This window comes from Oncorhynchus tshawytscha, linkage group LG11 (assembly GCF_018296145.1).
Source record: "Oncorhynchus tshawytscha isolate Ot180627B linkage group LG11, Otsh_v2.0, whole genome shotgun sequence".
NCBI lineage: Eukaryota > Metazoa > Chordata > Actinopteri > Salmoniformes > Salmonidae > Oncorhynchus > Oncorhynchus tshawytscha.
This window is the reverse complement of record NC_056439.1, coordinates 56505940-56524382: the sequence shown is the minus strand read 5'-3', so window position 1 is coordinate 56524382 and position 18443 is coordinate 56505940. Positions and strand designations below refer to the sequence as shown.

General features: G+C 44.4%; 1 protein-coding gene across 1 annotated transcript in view; it reads right to left on the bottom strand.

Moving 5' to 3' along the window:
- Positions 1 to 1518: 1518 nt before the first annotated feature.
- LOC112222909 (phospholipase B1, membrane-associated-like) overlaps positions 1519 to 18443 on the bottom strand; it is a 32113-nt gene continuing 15188 nt past the window's right edge. Inside the window, exons 9-16 of the mRNA XM_024385773.1 lie at positions 15801 to 15881; positions 14929 to 14994; positions 14076 to 14167; positions 13810 to 13891; positions 13535 to 13636; positions 10426 to 10521; positions 10052 to 10123; positions 1519 to 1713 (exon numbers count right to left, since the gene is read on the bottom strand). Of these exons, the coding sequence (XP_024241541.1) occupies positions 1600 to 1713; positions 10052 to 10123; positions 10426 to 10521; positions 13535 to 13636; positions 13810 to 13891; positions 14076 to 14167; positions 14929 to 14994; positions 15801 to 15881 (705 nt within the window). The 3' untranslated portion in view covers positions 1519 to 1599. The remainder of the gene's footprint in view (positions 1714 to 10051; positions 10124 to 10425; positions 10522 to 13534; positions 13637 to 13809; positions 13892 to 14075; positions 14168 to 14928; positions 14995 to 15800; positions 15882 to 18443) is intronic.

Sequence of the window (18443 nt, the reverse complement as noted above, 5' to 3'; positions counted from 1 at the left end):
TACTTCACCACAAGGGGTCACTTACCCCTGAAAGCTGAAATCACACGGGATTCCAGCAAAGGCAGGACTTCTGTCGCACAAGGTGCGGGATTTCGCTGTAAACAAAGGAGAATGGCTTCTCTCTCTTTGTTAGCTTAGCCTCTAATGCAAAGCTAGCCGTTCTTGTACCAGAATGTTTACTTCAAGCACAAAAAGGTCAATTTGGGAATGGGGTTGACTAACAACGCCTCACACTCAACCCAATCAGCGTTTCTTGCTAGCAACGTTACCAGAACACTCAGTAACATAAAGAAATACTTGCCATGTCTAAGTTACTCACGCTCCTGAAGCGAGATAGACAGAGAGATAATACTTCGCTTTGGCCAAACAAATATATTTCTCAAATTTCCTTAATCGGCTGACCTTTTTGTCCTAGCTCTAGAAATTAATACTCGCTGAGACTACTTGACAAATATCTTTTCTCATGCCCTAGCTCTGGAAACGTAATAATTCATCCTACACACTCTGACCCTTTGTCAGGTATACAACACCGGAGTCAATCTTTCCCTGCTATCTGGGTCAAAAGGAAACACACAGACATAGAGTCACAGAGTCTCAACGATAATCCTGCCTACAGCTCAATTGGTGTATAACGTAATTTACTACTTCATTAATGTAGACTGAATTCAACAGTAAGGCCTAATTTTATATTTTGTCCATGCACAGGGCTACAATACACTACCAGTCACATCCCTCTCTTAGCAAAAACACTTTCATAATTTTTCATATTTAGTACACAACATAGAGGATGGAAACTTCATACATGTACTGTGTATACTTTTCAATTTACAGTATTTCCTCTATAATATTTTTAATGACATCACAAAATAACAACCAAATCACATTATTATTCTTTAGATCACCTCTGACCCCACATTCTCTGTTAGAAATAATGTTCCAGTATTCACTTTAGAACGTGTTCAAGTTTTGGCGGGAAAATGTCTGTGTAGACAAAGGCACATTCCATTCCTTTGGTGAATTTGAAGAGGGAGATAGTTGAATGTTCTTGTCTTTGATTTACAACAGGGTGTGAGCTGTCAACACCCCACCAGTTCCCCTCTGCGAGTGAAAGGGGGTCTGGCTGAAGTTATTTATTGCAAAGCTGATCTGTGTCACGCTTGCTCCCGCTCCCCCTCTCTGGCGCTCAAGGGCACCAGGCTGCCCTTCATTACACACACCTGTCACCATCATTATGCGCAGCTGCGCAATATTGGACTCCATTACTTTGTTGATTACCCTCTGATTACCCCTCTGATTACCCCTCTGATTACCCCTCTGATTACCCCTCTGATTACCCCTCTGATTACCCTCTGATTACCCCTCTGATTACCCCCGATTACCCCCGATTACCCCTCGATTACCCCTGATTACCCCCTGATTACCCCTCTGATTACCCTCTGATTACCCCTCTGATTACCCCTCTGATTACCCCTGATTACCCCCTGATTACCCCCTGATTACCCCTCTGATTACCCCCTGATTACCCCCTGATTACCCCCTGATTACCCCTCTATATCTGTCTGCTCCTCACTTTGTTCCCATTGGAAACAGTCATGTAGATCAGTAGATTGCAGACATTGTAAGGAGTAGAAGGGAGATGATCATGGGCATGTGGAGGGTCAGTGGTGGTCCTGCAGACACAGCTCTGGGTCTTGTGTAGATGTAAGGATGGTCCTAAATCACAAAACATCCCCATTAACAAACAGTTGTGAATGTCTTCAATTCATTAGTTCATACATCTCACTTAAGACTAATTAGAGATTCAAAGACAGAGCCTATGTAAAATACATAGGGCCTATGTAAAATATTTAGGGATGACGTAGGGTTGACATGGGGCCTACTGTAAGATACATAGGCCCCATCTCACCCCTACATCAGCCCTAGTGTGGAAGACGTGGAACCTACTGTAAAATAGAGCTGACGTAGGATTGACATGGGGGCCTACTGTAAAATATATAGGGCTGTTATAGGGGTGACATGGGGCCTACTTTAAAATGTATAGGGCTGATGTAGGGATGACATGGAGGCTACCGTAAAACACAGAGCTGACATAGGGTTGATATAGGGCCTACTGTGGAAGACAGGGATGACATAGGGCCTACTTTAAAATATATAGGGCTGACATAGGGGTGACATGGGGCCTACTGTGGAAGACATAGGGTTGACGTAGGGCCTACTGTAAAATACATAGACCTGCCATAGGGGTGACATGGGTGCTACTGTAAAACACATAGGGCTGACATAGGGTAGACATAGGGCCTACTGTAAAATATATAGGGCTGACATTGGGTTGACATTGAGCCTATGTAAAATATATAGGACTGACAGGGTTGACATGGGGCCTATGCAAAATATATAGGGTTGACATAGGGTTGACATGGGGCCTACTGTGGAAAACAGAGCTGACATAGGGTCTACTGTAAAATATATCGGGTTTGCATTTATTAGAGATCCCCATTGCCAAGGCAGTAGCTCCTCTTCCTGGGTACCAAACATATTAAAGCACTTACATTACATATAAAATAAAAGATAAAGCAGTACATCATATGACATTATTACACAATATTTAATACCACCATACAACAATATCACAATGTTTGTTTGCGTATGTATGTGTCTGTACCTTGGTATTTTTTTAAATTTAACTAGGCAAGTCAGTTAAGAACAAATTCTTATTTTCAATGACGGCCTAGGAACAGTGGGTTAACTGCCTGTTCAGGGGCAGAACGACAGATTTGTACCTTGTCAGCTGGGGGGTATGAACATGCAACCTTCTTCTGGTCAGACTCCGGAGACGGGCACATCGTGCACCACTCCCTAGCATTCTTCTTGCCAATGTCCAGTCTCTTGACAACAAGGTTGATGAAATCCGAGCAAGGGTAGCATTCCAGAGGGACATCAGAGACTGTAACGTTCTCTGCTTCACGGAAACATGGCTCACTGGAGAGACGCAATCCGAAGCGGTGCAGCCAGCGGGTTTCTCCACGCATCGCGCGGACAGAAACAAACATCTTTCTGGTAAGAAGACGGGCGGGGGCGTATGCCTTATGGCCAACGTGACATGGTGTGATGAAAGAAACATACAGGAACTCAAATCCTTCTGTTCACCTGATTTAGAATTCCTCACAATCAAATGTAGACCGCATTATCTACCAAGAGAATTCTCTTCGATTATAATCACAGCCGTATATATCCCCCAAGCAGACACATCGATGGCTCTGAACGAACTTTATTTAACTCTCTGCAAACTGGAAACGATTTATCCGGAGGCTGCATTCATTGTAGCTGGGGATTTTAACAAGGCTAATCTGAAAACAAGACTCCCTAAATTTTATCAGCATATCGATTGCGCAACCAGGGGTGGAAAGACCCTGGATCATTGTTACTCTAACTTCCGCGACGCATATAAGGCCCTGCCCCGCCCCCTTTCGGAAAAGCTGACCACGACTCCATTTTGTTGATCCCTGCCTACAGACAGAAACTAAAACAAGAAGCTCCCACGCTGAGGTCTGTCCAATGCTGGTCCGACCAAGCTGACTCCACACTCCAAGACTGCTTCCATCACGTGGACTGGGAGATGTTTCGTATTGCGTCAGACAACAACATTGACGAATACGCTGATACGGTGTGCGAGTTCATTAGAACGTGCGTTGAAGATGTCGTTCCCATAGCAACGATTAAAACATTCCCTAACCAGAAACCGTGGATTGATGGCAGCATTCGTGTGAAACTGAAGGCACGAACCACTGCTTTTAATCAGGGCAAGGTGTCTGGTAACATGACTGAATACAAACAGTGCAGCTATTCCCTCCGCAAGGCTATCAAACAAGCTAAGCGCCAGTACAGAGACAAAGTAGAATCTCAATTCAACGGCTCAGACACAAGAGGCATGTGGCAGGGTCTACAGTCAATCACGGACTACAGGAAGAAACCCAGCCCAGTCACGGACCAGGATGTCTTGCTCCCAGGCAGACTAAATAACTTTTTTGCCCGCTTTGAGGACAATACAGTGCCACTGACACGGCCTGCAACGGAAACATGCGGTCTCTCCTTCACTGCAGCCGAAGTGAGTAAGACATTTAAACGTGTTAACCCTCGCAAGGCTGCAGGCCCAGACGGCATCCCCAGCCGCGCCCTCAGAGCATGCGCAGACCAGCTGGCTGGTGTGTTTACGGACATATTCAATCAATCCCTATACCAGTCTGCTGTTCCCACATGCTTCAAGAGGGCCACCATTGTTCCTGTTCCCAAGAAAGCTAAGGTAACTGAGCTAAACGACTACCGCCCGTAGCACTCACATCCGTCATCATGAAGTGCTTTGAGAGACTAGTCAAGGACCACATCACCTCCACCCTACCTGACACCCTTGACCCACTCCAATTTGCTTACCGCCCAAATAGGTCCACAGACGATGCAATCTCAACCACACTGCACACTACCCTAACCCATCTGGACAAGAGGAATACCTATGTGAGAATGCTGTTCATCGACTACAGCTCGGCATTCAACACCATAGTATCCTCCAAGCTCGTCATCAAGCTCGAGACCCTGGGTCTCGACCCCGCCCTGTGCAACTGGGTACTGGACTTCCTGACGGGCCGCCCCAGGTGGTGAGGGTAGGCAACAACATCTCCTCCCCGCTGATCCTCAACACTGGGGCCCCACAAGGGTGCGTTCTGAGCCCTCTCCTGTACTCCCTGTTCACCCACGACTGCGTGGCCACGCACGCCTCCAACTCAATCATCAAGTTTGCGGACGACACAACAGTGGTAGGCTTGATTACCAACAACGACGAGACGGCCTACAGGAAGGAGGTGAGGGCCCTCGGAGTGTGGTGTCAGGAAAATAACCTCACACTCAACGTCAACAAAACTAAGGAGATGATTGTGGACTTCAGGAAACAGCAGAGGGAACACCCCCATCCACATCGATGGAACAGTAGTGGAGAGGGTAGCAAGTTTTAAGTTCCTCGGCATACACATCACAGACAAACTGAATTGGTCCACTCACACAGACAGCATCGTGAAGAAGGCGCAGCAGTGCCTCTTCAACCTCAGGAGGCTGAAGAAATTCGGCTTGTCACCAAAAGCACTCACAAACTTCTACAGATGCACAATCGAGAGCATCCTGGCGGGCTGTATCACCGCCTGGTACGGCAACTGCTCCGCCCTCAACTGTGAGGCTCTCCAGAGGGTAGTGAGGTCTGCACAACGCATCACCGGGGGCAAACTACCTGCCCTCCAGGACACCTACACCACCCGATGTTACAGGAAGGCCATAAAGATCATCAAGGACATCAACCACCCGAGCCACTGCCTGTTCACCCCGCTATTATCCAGAAGGCGAGGTCAGTACAGGTGCATCAAAGCTGGGACCGAGAGACTGAAAAACAGCTTCTATCTCAAGGCCATCAGACTGTTAAACAGCCACCACTAACATTGAGTGGCTGCTGCCAACACACTGACAATGACACTGACTCAACTCCAGCCACTTTAATAATGGGAATTGATGGGAAATGATGTAAATATATAAACAATGCTACCTTCTATAATGTTACTTACCCTACATTATTCATCTCATATGCATACGTAGATACCCTACTCTATATCATCGACTGCATCCTTATGTAATACATGTATCACTAGCCACTTTAACTATGCCACTTGGTTTATATACTCATCTCATATGTATATACTGTACTCAATATCATCTACTGTATCTTGCCTATGCTGCTCTGTACCATCACTCATTCATATATCCTTATGTACATATTCTTTATCCCCTTACACTGTGTATAAGACAGTAGTTTTTTTGGAATTGTTAGTTAGATTACTTGTTCGTTATTACTGCATTGTCAGAACTAGAAGCACAAGCATTTCGCTACACTCGCATTAACATCTGCTAACCATGTGTATGTGACAAATAAAATTTGATTTGATTTGAATATGGGCTATTTTTTAGCACTTTTCTGGGTTGCTTGATTGTGTTTAATGCTTTACTGGGAAACTTATCAGAAGTACACTGACTCATGATATTTATATTGGAGCTGATAGTGCAGGGTGAGCTGCACACAGTGGACTTCCCACTAGTGCACACCACCTCAGTGCTAACAGTATACAGTGGGGAGAACAAGTATTTGATACACTGCCGATTTTGCAGGTTTTCCTACTTACAAAGCATGTAGAGGTCTGTAATTTTTATCATAGGTACACTTCAACTGCGAGAGACGGAATCTAAAACAAAAATCCAGAAAATCACATTGTATGATTTTTAAGTAATTAATTTGCATTATATTGCATGACATAAGTATTTGGTACATCAGAAAAGCAGAACTTAATATTTGATACAGAAATCTTTGTTTGCAATTACAGAGATCATACGTTTCCTGTAGTTCTTGACCAGGTTTGCACACACTGCAGCAGGGATTTTGGCCCACTCCTCCATACAGACCTTCTCCAGATCCTTCAGGTTTCGGGGCTGTCGCTGGGTAATACAGACTTTCAGCTCCCTCCAAAGATGTTCTATTGGGTTCAGGTCTGGAGACTGGCTAGGCCACTCCAGGACCTTGAGATGCTTCTTACGGAGCCACTCTTTGCCCTGGCTGTGTGTTTCGGGTCATTGTCATGCTGGAAGACCCAGCCACGACAATGCTCTTACTGAGGGAAGGAGGTTGTTGGCCAAGATCTCGCGATACATGGCCCCATCCATCCTCCCCTCAATACGGTGCAGTCGTCCTGTCCCCTTTGCAGAAAAGCATCCCCAAAGAATGATGTTTCCACCTCCATGCTTCACGGTTGGGATGGTGTTATTTGGAGTTGTCCTCATCCTTCTTCTTCCTCCAAACACGGCGAGTGGAGTTTAGACCAAAAAGCTCAAATTTTGTCTCATCAGACCACATGACCTTCTCCCATTCCTTCTCTGCATCATCCAGATGGTCATTGGCAAACTTCAGACGGGCCTGGACATGTGCTGGCTCCATGACGGCATAGTGTGTTACTGTTTTTATTTTTGAACTGTGGTCCCAGCTCTCTTCAGGTCATTGACGGCATAGTGTGTTACTGTTTTTATTTTTGAACTGTGGTCCCAGCTCTCTTCAGGTCATTGACCAGGTCCTGCCGTGCAGTTCTAGGCTGATCCCTCACCTTCCTCGTGATCATTGATGCCCCACGAGGTGAGATCTTGCATGGAGCCCCAGACCGAGCGTGATTGACCGTCACCTTATACTTCTTCCATTTTCTATTAATTGCGCCAACAGTTGTTGCCTTCTCACCAAGCTGCTTGCCTAATGTCCTGTAGCCCATCCCAGCCTTGTGCAGGTGTACAATTTTATCCCTGATGTCCTTACACAGCCCTCTGGTCTTGGCCATTGTGGAGAGGTTGGAGTCTGTTTGATTGAGTGTGTGGACAGGTGTATTTTATACAGGTAACGAGTTCAAACAGGTGCAGTTAATACAGGTAATGAGTGGAGAACAGGAGGGCTTCTTAAAGACAAAGGTCTGTGAGAGCCGGAATTCATACTGGTTGGTAGGTGATCAAAAACTTATGTCATGCAATAAAATGCAAAATAATTACTTAAAAATCATACAATGTGATTTTTTTTATTTTTGTTGAAGTGTACCTATGATAAAAATTACAGACCTCTAAATGCTTTGTAAGTAGGAAAACCTGCAAAATCGGCAGTGTATCAAATACTTGTTCTCCCCACTGTATCTCTGGTTCATAGGCACATGATTACCTCATTCAATAGCTGCAGGATCAACAGAGCCATGAAGGGCAGTTAGAGGGACATAAATTAAGTTAATTACATTGTGTCTCCCAATGCCCATAGGATAATGTACATTTGATGCAGCATTATGACAACTCATTGTAGAAATTGAGCGTGTTGAGGTGACTAAACTACTTGTTGTAACCCTGGATTCTAAACTGTCATGGTCAAAACATGTTGATACAACAGCTAAGATGAGGAGAAGTCTGTCTATAATATAGCGTTGCTCTGCCTTCTTAACAGCACTGTCAACAAGGCAGGTCCTACATGCCCTAGTTTTGTAGCACCTGGACTACTGGTCAGTCGTGTGGTCAAGTGCCACAAAGAGGGACCTCTGAAAATCACAATTGGCTCAGAACAGGGCAGCACGACTGGCCCTAAAATATACGCGGAGAGCTAACATGAATAATATGCAGGTCAATCTCTCCTGGTTCAAAGCAGAGGAGAGATGGACTTCACCACTGCTGGTCTTTGTGAGAAGTAATGACATGTTGAATTCACTGAGCTGTTTGTTAGGGTTAGACCCATGCATACCCCACAAGACATGCCACCAGAGGTTTCTTCACAGTCCCCAAGTCCAGAACAGACTATGGGAGGCACACAGTACAACATAGAGCCATGACTACATGGAACTCTATTCCACATCAAGTAACTGAAGCAAGCAGTAAAATCAGATTTAAAAAAATACACCTTCTCTCTCTCTCTCTCTCCCTCCCCTAGTTTTTCCTAGCCACTGTGCTTCTACACCTGCATTACTTGCTGTTTAAGGTTTTATGCTGGGTTTCTGTACAGCACTTTGTGACATCAGCTGATGTAAGAAGGGCTTTATAAATACATTTGACTGATTGATTGATATCTCAGTCCATGTGATAAAAACAATCCTCATGCCTATAAGAAGGGAGGAGCAGAATGGAGTCGTGATCTGATTTCCCGAAGGCAGGTTGGGGTCGTGCCTCGCAGCCATCCCGGAAGGGAATGGAACAATAGTTGAGAGTTTTTGAAGCACTACAGGCAATGTGTTGATAGAACTTCGGTAGAGTTTTCCTCAGATTTTCTTTATTAAAAGTTCCCAGCTACAAATAATTGTGGCTTCGGGATATGTGGTTTCCAGTTTACACAAAGTCCACTGTAGTTCTTTGAGGGCCGTCGTGGTATCGGCTTGAGGGGGAATATACATGGGCTGTTAATATAACCGAAGAGAATTCTCTTGGGAGGTAACACGGTTAGCCTTTGATTGTGAGGTATTCTAGGTGAACAAAAGGACTTGAGTTTCTGTACATTACGACAATCACACCATGAGTAGGTAATCATGAAACATACACCTTTCTTCTTCCTGGAGAGTTCTTTATTGCTGTCTGCGCAATGTACCGAGAACACAGCTGGCTGTCTCCGGATATAGATATAGATCCTCGCCCTGAGTTCATCTACTTTATTTTCCAGAGACTGAACATTAGTGAGTAATATACTCGGAAGCGGTGGATGGTGTGCACGCCTCCTGAGTCGAACTAGAAGTCCACTCCGAAAACCTCTTCTCCGAAGGCTGCATTTTGGAGCAGTGTTTGAGATAAGTTCAATTGCATGGGGCGGGGGGGTGGTACGAACAATTCGGTCGAACTTCTGGTCGGAATGTTGGTGAATTACCATCGCTCTGATATCCAAAAGTTATTTCTGGTTGAATGTAATAATGCAAAAAACGTTCTGGGCCAATTATGTTAGACAGAAAAATAAAAATAAATACTGCAAAGTTGCTTTGGAGCCAGAAGCAGAGCGGCCATGTCTGTTTGCGCCATCTTAGAGACACACACACAGACACATGCATACTGTACACGCCACACACAATAACATATGCACTATACACACGTACACATTTTGTGTTGTAGATAGGTGGTAGTAGAGGAACACTTAATTTGTTGTGAAATCTGTTGGTTTTAAAATTGTATAGGACTGTCTTAATTTTGCAGGATCCCAGGAAGAGTAGCTGCTACCTTGGCAGGAACTAATGGGGATCCATAATAAACCCCATGTAGAGTAGCTGTTGCCTTGGCAGGAACTAATGGGGATCCTTAATAAACCCCATGAAGAGTAGCTGCTGCCTTGGCAGGAACTAATGGGGATCCTTAATAAACCCCAGGAAGAGTAGCTGCTGCCTTGGCAGGAACTAATGGGGATCCATAATAAACCCCAGGAAGAGTAGCTGCTACCTCAGTAGGAACTAATGTGGATCCATAATAAATACAATACAAGTACCTTGGTTGGGCAGATGAGTTTGACAGGGTTTGAGAATGTGTACACCAACTCTTTTTGTCCCTCCGGTTGGAACTGGAAAAAAATGGGAGGACATGCTCAAATTAACAAAACACAACTCGGTGTTCTCTTCGCAAAAAAATGTATGCAATATTTTCCCATACCGTTATTTAACATAGAAAGGTTAAGAGGGTTCACCATGTTGTTTCATAGTCCCAACTGCTAACCCAAACCCCTAAATCCTAACCCCTTAACCCCTAACCGCTAACTCACCATGTTGTTTCATTGTCCCTTGGCCAGCTCCTAACCTTAACCCCTAACTCACCATGTGGTTTCATTGTCCCTTGGCCAGCTCCTAACCTTAACCCCTAACTCACCATGTTGTTCCATAAACCCTTGGCCAGCTCCTCGTGGCCCTTCACTCTGAAGTGGAAACAGTCTGCGGTGAAAAAGCTGAGATCTATTTTTCCATCCTAAAGTGAAAATCAATAACAGACGGTCATTAATTTATCAAGGGTACTATGCTAAAACATATGATTTTTTAAGTGATTCAGTTATTTAGTAAATCATAGATGTAGCAGATCGACTTGATTTATTGAATACTGTGTAAATCTTGGCGGTTGGGCATGTTGTAGGAAGGGGTTAGTGATCAGGGGTTAGAGGTCAGAGGGTAGGGAACAAACAGGCAGCCTCGGTTGGAGGGTAGGTGGGGTTAGGGAACGAATAGACAGTCTCGGTTGTTGGGTGTGGCGTAGGTAGGGTTTAGGGAACGAATAGGCAGTCTGTTGTAGCATAGGTAGTGGTTAGGGAATGAATAGACAGTCTGAGGTTGATTGTGGCGTAGGTAGGGAACGAATAGAAAGTATCGGTTGTTGGGTGTGGCGTAGGTAGGGGTTTGGGAACAAATAGGCAGTCTGTTGTAGCGTAGGTAGGTGTTAGGGAACAAAAACAGGTAGTCTTGGTGGTTGGGAATGTTGTAGGTAGGGCTTAGGGGGTAGGGGTTAGGGAAGGAGCAGTTAGTCTTGGTGTTTGGGCCTGTTGTAGGTAGGGGTTGGAGGTTAAGGTTTAGGGGGTAAGGGTTAGGGAACAAACATTTCATCTTGGTGGATGGGCTTGTTGTAGGTATGAGTTAGGGGTAAGGAAACGAATACTGTGTAAATCTTTGTGGTTGGGCGTGTTGTAGGTAAGGGTTAGAGGTTAGGGTTTAGGGGGTAAGACTCCAGTCACACATGTCATAGACTGTTCTCTCTGCTACCTCACGGCAAGCGGTACTGGAGCGTCAAGTCTAGGTCAAAAAGGCTCCTTAACAGCTTCTACCCCCAAACCATAAGACTGCTGAACAATTTATCAAATGGCCACGTGGACTATTTTGTTTTTACAGTGCTGCTACTCGCTGTTCATTATCCATGCATAGTCACTTTACCCCTACCTACATGTACAAATTACCTCAACTAATCTGTACCCCTGCACATGGACTCTGTACCGGTACCCCCTGTATATAGCCTCATTACTAACCTGTACCCCTGCACATTGACTATGTACCGGTTCCCCCTGTATATAGTCTCATTACTAACCCGTACCCCTGCACATTGACTCTGTACTGGTACCCCCTGTATATAGCCTCATTACTAACCCATACCCCTGCACATTAACTCTGTACTGGTACCCCCTGTATATAGCCTCATTACTAACCCGTACCCCTGCACATTGACTATGTACCGGTTCTCCAGGTGTTACTTTTTATTTTATTTTTTACTTTAATTAGTAAATATTTTCTTAACTCTATTTCTTGAACTGTATTGTTGGTTTAGGGCTTGTAAGTAAACATTTCTTGGTAACCTGTTGTATTCAGCATTTCACTGTGAGGTCTACTACACCTGTTGTATTCAGAACGTGACAAATAACACTTGATTGGATTTAATGGGTTATGTAAAAAGTCTAATAAACCCATGTAATATAGCCTACACATTCACAATAAATCCATTATTTATTTTAGAAAGGTCTAAAGAAGCATGATATGAAGAAAATGTAGTCTATTACAGAAGAACAGAATAGCATACTCAGAGTTGTCTTTATGTTAGGTCCTGATCTGGCTAATCCAAATGGCTGTGGGCTACACTAGCTCTTTTAGCAGGCAAGAGTTGCTCAGAATTCCATGGCATTATTTATAGTATGTTTATAGTATAGACACAGGTACTCCTATATGCTTCATTTAGAGTTACAGGTACTCCTATATGCTTCATTTAGAGTTACAGGTACTCCTATATGCTTCATTTAGAGTTACAGGTACTCCTATATGCTTAATTTAGAGTTACGGGTACTCCTATATGCTTCATTTAGAGTTACAGGTACTCCTATATGCTTCATTTAGAGTTACAGGTACTCCTATATGCTTCATTTAGAGTTACAGGTACTCCTATATGCTTCATTTAGAGTTACAGGTACTCCTATATGCTTCATTTAGAGTTACAGGTACTCCTATATGCTTCATTTAGAGTTACAGGTACTCCTATATGCTTCATTTAGAGTTACAGGTACTCCTATATGCTTAATTTAGAGTTACTTACAGCGCATTCAGAAAGTATTCAGACCCCTTCCCTTGTTCTGCATTTTGTTACGTTACAGCCTTATTCTAAAATTGATTAAATAAATCCTCATCAATCTACACACAATATCCCTTAATGACAAGGCGAAAACAGGTTTTTAGAAATAAACATTTAAAAAAAATTAAATACCTTATTTACATTGGTATTCAGACCCTTTACTATGAGACTAGAAACTGAGCTCAGGTGCATCCTATAACAGGTCTCACTGTTGACAGTGCATGTCAGAGAGAAAAAACAAGCCATGAGGTTGAAGGAATTGTCCGTAGAGCTCTGAGACAGGATTGTGTCGAGGCACAGATCTGGGGAAGGGTACCAAAAAATGCCTGCAGCATTGAAGGACCCCAATAACACAGTGGCCTCCATCATTCTTCAATGGAAGAAGTTTGGAACCACCCAGACTCTTCCTAGAGCTGGCTGCCCGGCCAAACTGAGCAATCAGGGGAGAAGGGCCTTGGTCAGGGAGGTGACCAAGAACCCGATGGTTACTCTGACAGAGCTCCAGAGTTCCTCTGTGGAGATGGGAGAACCTTCCAGAAGGACAACCATCGCTGCAGCACTCCACCAATCAGGCCTTTATGATAGAGTGGCCAGACGGAAGCCACTCCTCAGTAAAAGGCACATGACAGCCCGCTTGGAGTTTACCAAAATGCACTTAAAGGATTCTCAGACCATGAGAAACAAGATTTTCTGGTCTGATGAAACCAAGATCGAACTCTTTGTCCTGAAGGAACAAACGATTAGTCTGGTTGAACTTGTTGTAGGTAGAGGTTAGGGGTTAGGGAATGAACGGTTGGTCTTGGTGTTTGGGCGTATTGTAGGTAGGGGTTAGAGGTTAGGGGTTAGTGGTTAGGAGTTAGAGGTTCATGGGTAGGGAACGAACAGGCAGTCTTGGTGGCTGGGCGTTTTGAAGATAGGGCTGCAGAACCACAGCAAAGTCCTCTTTGAAGAAGCGGTCGCTTTCCAGAAGCTTCTCCAGCCTCCACTAGAAACACAATGAGAGATAGGTATCAATAGAGTATCATGACTGGAAACACAATGGAAGATAGGGAAGTGTACACACAGGCTGCATGCTGGGATAGAGCAGGGGTGGGCACCAATCAGGCCCTTGAGAACTGTAGTTGCCCACCCCTTGGATAGAGGGCTGTATCAACACACCTGAAATTCAAAGTTGAGTTCTATAAGTTCCTTCAGGTCAGTAGAGTTATCCTCTGGTAACACCAAGCAGGAGCAGAACCTCCTTGGTAGAGATTACAACATTTCAGTAATTTAATCCCAACTCCTAACCTCTAACCCTAGTTCCTTCAGGTCGGTAGATTTATCCCCTGGTACCACCAAGTGGGAGCAGAAACTTCGTGGTAGAGATTACAACATTTAAAGACACTTGAGTGGAATTGTTTCAAGGTTAGGGAGAGCAGTCCTACTTTTGGAGCTCACAGCCGATGGAGGGCCTCTGAACTTCTCTGAGAGTCTCCATGGGAAGGATCTGAACGATGTTCACTATCATCCTAGGGACCTGAGTGAGAGAGAGAGAGAGAGAGGAAGAGAGAGAGAGAAAGCGAGAGAAAGCGAGAGAAAAAGAACGAGAAAGCGAGAGAAAAAGAACGAGAAAGCGAGAGAGAAGAGAGAGAGAAGAGAGAGAGAAGAGAGAGAGAAGAGAGAGAGAAGAGAGAGAGAAGAGAGAAGAGAGAGAGAAGAGAGGAGAGAAGAGAGAGAGAAGAGAGAGAAGAGAGAGAAGAGACGGAAAGAGAAATCAGTGAAGAACAAAGGACCACAAAATAGAATCACCTTCAGTGCATAATAAAATGTTACAAAATAACTTGACTATACATCGTTCATCATTGTTTCAAGCATCTGTCATACCACGTTCATCATCGTGTCACGCATCTGTCATACCTCGTTCATCATCGTGTCAAGCATCTGTCATGTGACTATACCTCGTTCATAATCGTGTTAAGCATTTCTGTCATACCTCGTTCATCATTGTGTCAAGCATCTGTCATACCACGTTCATCATCGTGTCACGCATCTGTCATACCTCGTTCATCATCGTGTCAAGCATCTGTCATGTGACTACCTCGTTCATAATCGTGTTAAGCATTTCTGTCATACCTCGTTCATCATTGTGTCAAGCATCTGTCATACCTCGTTCATCATCGTGTCAAGCATCTGTCATACCTCGTTCATCATTGTGTCAAGCATCTATCATACCTCGTTCATCATCGTGTCAAGCATCTGTCATACCTCGTTTCTCATCGTGTCAAGCATCGGTCATACCTCGTTCATCATCGTGTCAAGCATCTCTGTCATGTAGTAGATGAAGTTGTCCGCTGAGAAGAGAGTCTGGAATATTAATAAACAGTATCAGTTTTACAGCCGCGAGAACAGCAGTGCAGTATTTTCCTCTGTTTAATATACACCGTTAATTACTCTGTCAGATAATCTGGTGAGTTTAGTTAACAAACATGGCAGTGTATCTAAAGTAGGGCAGAAAGGCTAATGGGCAGGAGTGACTGCAACTACTGGGCAGGAGTGACTGCAACTACTGGGCAGGAGTGACTGCAACTACTGGGCAGGCGTGACTGCATCTACTGGGCAGGCGTGACTGCACCTACTGGGCAGGCGTGACTGCATTTACTGGGCAGGCGTGACTGCATCTACTGGGCAGGCGTGACTGCATCTACTGGGCAGACGTGACTGCATCTACTGGGCAGGCGTGACTGCATCTACTGGGCAGGCGTGACTGCATCTACTGGGCAGGCGTGACTGCATCTACTGGGCAGGCGTGACTGCATCTACTGGGCAGGCGTGACTGCATCTACTGGGCAGGCGTGACTGCATCTACTGGGCAGGCGTGACTGCATCTACTGGGCAGGCGTGACTGCATCTACTGGGCAGGAGTGACTGCATTTACTGGGCAGGAGTGACTGTATCTACTGGGCAGGAGTGACTGTATCTACTGTGTAGGATTGACTGTATCTACTGTGTAGGATTGACTGTATCTACTGTGTAGGATTGACTGTATCTACTGTGTAGGATTGACTGTATCTACTGTGTAGGATTGACTGTATCTAATGTGTAGGAGTGACTATCTAATAGGTATGAGGGACTTTATATCCAATAATCTATGAAAAAATACATTGCCTTACTTTGTTTTTACAATAATCACAGATGTCATTCATTCCAATAAGGACTGTCACCAGCTTCCAATCTTCTTTGTAGTTCAGACCCTGAAATATAGTAATATTATGTAATATAAATGCATTTTGTAGTTAATCTCTGCATGGAAAGGCACACTTACGGCTTGAACACTCCAGTGCACAAGTCCGAAAACATACAGTTTCTGGAAGTGTCCAGCCTTGTAACAGCCCTCCACACTTCCCGTATTTCTCCGATAACGAAACACTTTTGTGCCAGATGTGCACACAGCACCTTCAGAAAGTATTCAGACCCCTTTTCCCACATTGGTTACAGCCTTAAAATGTATTAAATAGTTTCCCCCCCTCATCAATCTACACACAATAACCATAATGACAAAGCCAAAACAAGTTTAGTAATTTTGCTAATTTCCAAATAAAAAATGGAAATATCACATTTACATACAGTGGCTTGCAAAAGTATTCACTCCCCTTGGAATTTTTCCTATTTTGTTGCCTTACAATCTGGAATTAAAATGGATTTTTGGGGAGATTGTATCATTTGATTTACACAACATGCCCACCACTTTGAAGATCCCCCCCCAAAATTGTGTGTGAAACAAACAAGAAATAAGACCAAAAAAACAGAAGACTTGAGCGTGCATTGCTATTCACCCCCCCCAAAGTCAGAGCCACCTTTGGCAGTAATTACAGCTACAAGTCCAAGATGGCGTAGCAGTCGGACGTTTAGTCTTGTCCCGTCCTGTCCCGTGTAAATATCCTTTTCCTATTTAAAAAAAAAAAATATTTAGTATAAGTTTGTTTTATTCACTGCTTTAGCACACTCCGCCAACCCTGATGTCCTAGCCGTGTCTGAATCCCGGCTTAGGAAGGCCACCAAAAATTCCGAAATTTCCATCACCAACTACAACATTTTCCGTCAAGATAGAACTGCCAAAGGGGGAGGAGTTGCAATCTACTGCAGAGATAGCCTGCAAAGTTATGTCATACTATCCAGGTCTGTGCCTAAACCAACAAAAAAATCCACCTTTCCAGAAATTAGTCTCTCACCGTTGTTGCTTGTTATAAAACCCCCTCAGCCCCCAGCTGTGCCCTGGACACCATATGTGAATTGATTGCCCCCCATCCATCTTCAGAGTTCGTACTGTTAGGTGACCTAAACTGGGATAAACTTAACCCCCCAGCCATCCTACAATCTAAGCTAGATGCCCTCAATCTCACACAAATGATCAAGGAACCTACCAGGAACAACCCTAAATCCGTAAACATGGGAACCCTCAAAGATATCCTCCTGACTAACTTGCCCTCTACATACACCTCTGCTGTCTTCAACTAGGATCTCAGCAATCACTGCCTCATTGCCTGTGTCCGAAATGGGTCCCTGGTCAAACGACCACCCCTCATCACTGTCAAACACTCCCTAAAACACTTCAGTGAGCAGGCCTTTCTAATCGACTTGGCCTGGGTATGCTGGAAGGATATTGACCTCATCCCTTCAGTAGAGGATGCCTGGTTGCTCTTTAAAAGTGCTTTTCTCACAATCTTAAGTAAGCAGGACCCATTCAAAAAAAATGTAGAACTAACAGATGTAGCCCTTTGTTCACCCCAGACTTGACTGCCCTTAACCAGCACAAAAATCGATGCTAATGCTGTACCCCACAGCATTAGCATCGAATAGCCCCAGCGAAATTAAACTTTCAGGGAAGTCAGGAGCCAATTTACACAGTCAGTCAGGAAAGCTAAGGCTAGCTTTTACAAACAGAAATTTGCATCCTGTAGCACTAATTCCAAAAAAGTCTTGGGACACTGTAAAGTCCATGGAGAATAAGAGCACCTTCTCCCAGCTGCCCACTGCACTGAGGCTAGGAAACACTGTCACCACCAATAAATCTACGATAATCGATCATTTCAATAAGCATTTTTTCTACGGCTGGCCATGCTTTCCAACTGGCTACCACTACCCCACCCACTAACCCCCTGCAGCAACTTTCCAACCCTTCTCCTTCACCCAAATCCAGACTGCTGATGTTCTGAAAGAGCTGCAAAATCTGGATCCCAACAAATCAGCTGGCCTAGACCCCTCTTTCTAAAATTATCTGCCAAAATTGTTGAAACCCCTATTACTAGCCTGTCCAACCTCTCTTTTGTATCATCTGAGATCCCTTAAGATTGGAAAGCTGCCGCAGTCATCCCCCTCTTCAAAGGGGGAGACACTCTCGACCCAAACTGTTACATCTATCCTACCCTGCCTTTCTAAAGATTTCGAAAGCCAAGTTAACAAACAGATCACCGACCATTTCGAATTCTTCACTATGCAATCTGGTTTCCGAGCTGATCTCAGCCACGCTCAAAGTCCTCAACAATATCATAACTGCCACAGATAAAAGACAGCAGTACTGTGCAGCCGTTTTCATCGACCTGGCCAAGGCTTTCAACTCTGTCAATCACCGCATTCTTATCGGCAGACTCAATAGCCTTGGTCTCAAATTACTGCCTCGCATGGTTCACCAACTACTTCTCAGATTTTTATTTTACCTTTATTTAACCAGGCAAGTCAGTTAAGGACAAATTCTTATTTTCAATAACAGCCTAGGAACAGTGGGTTAACTGCCTGTTCAGGGGCAGAACAACAGA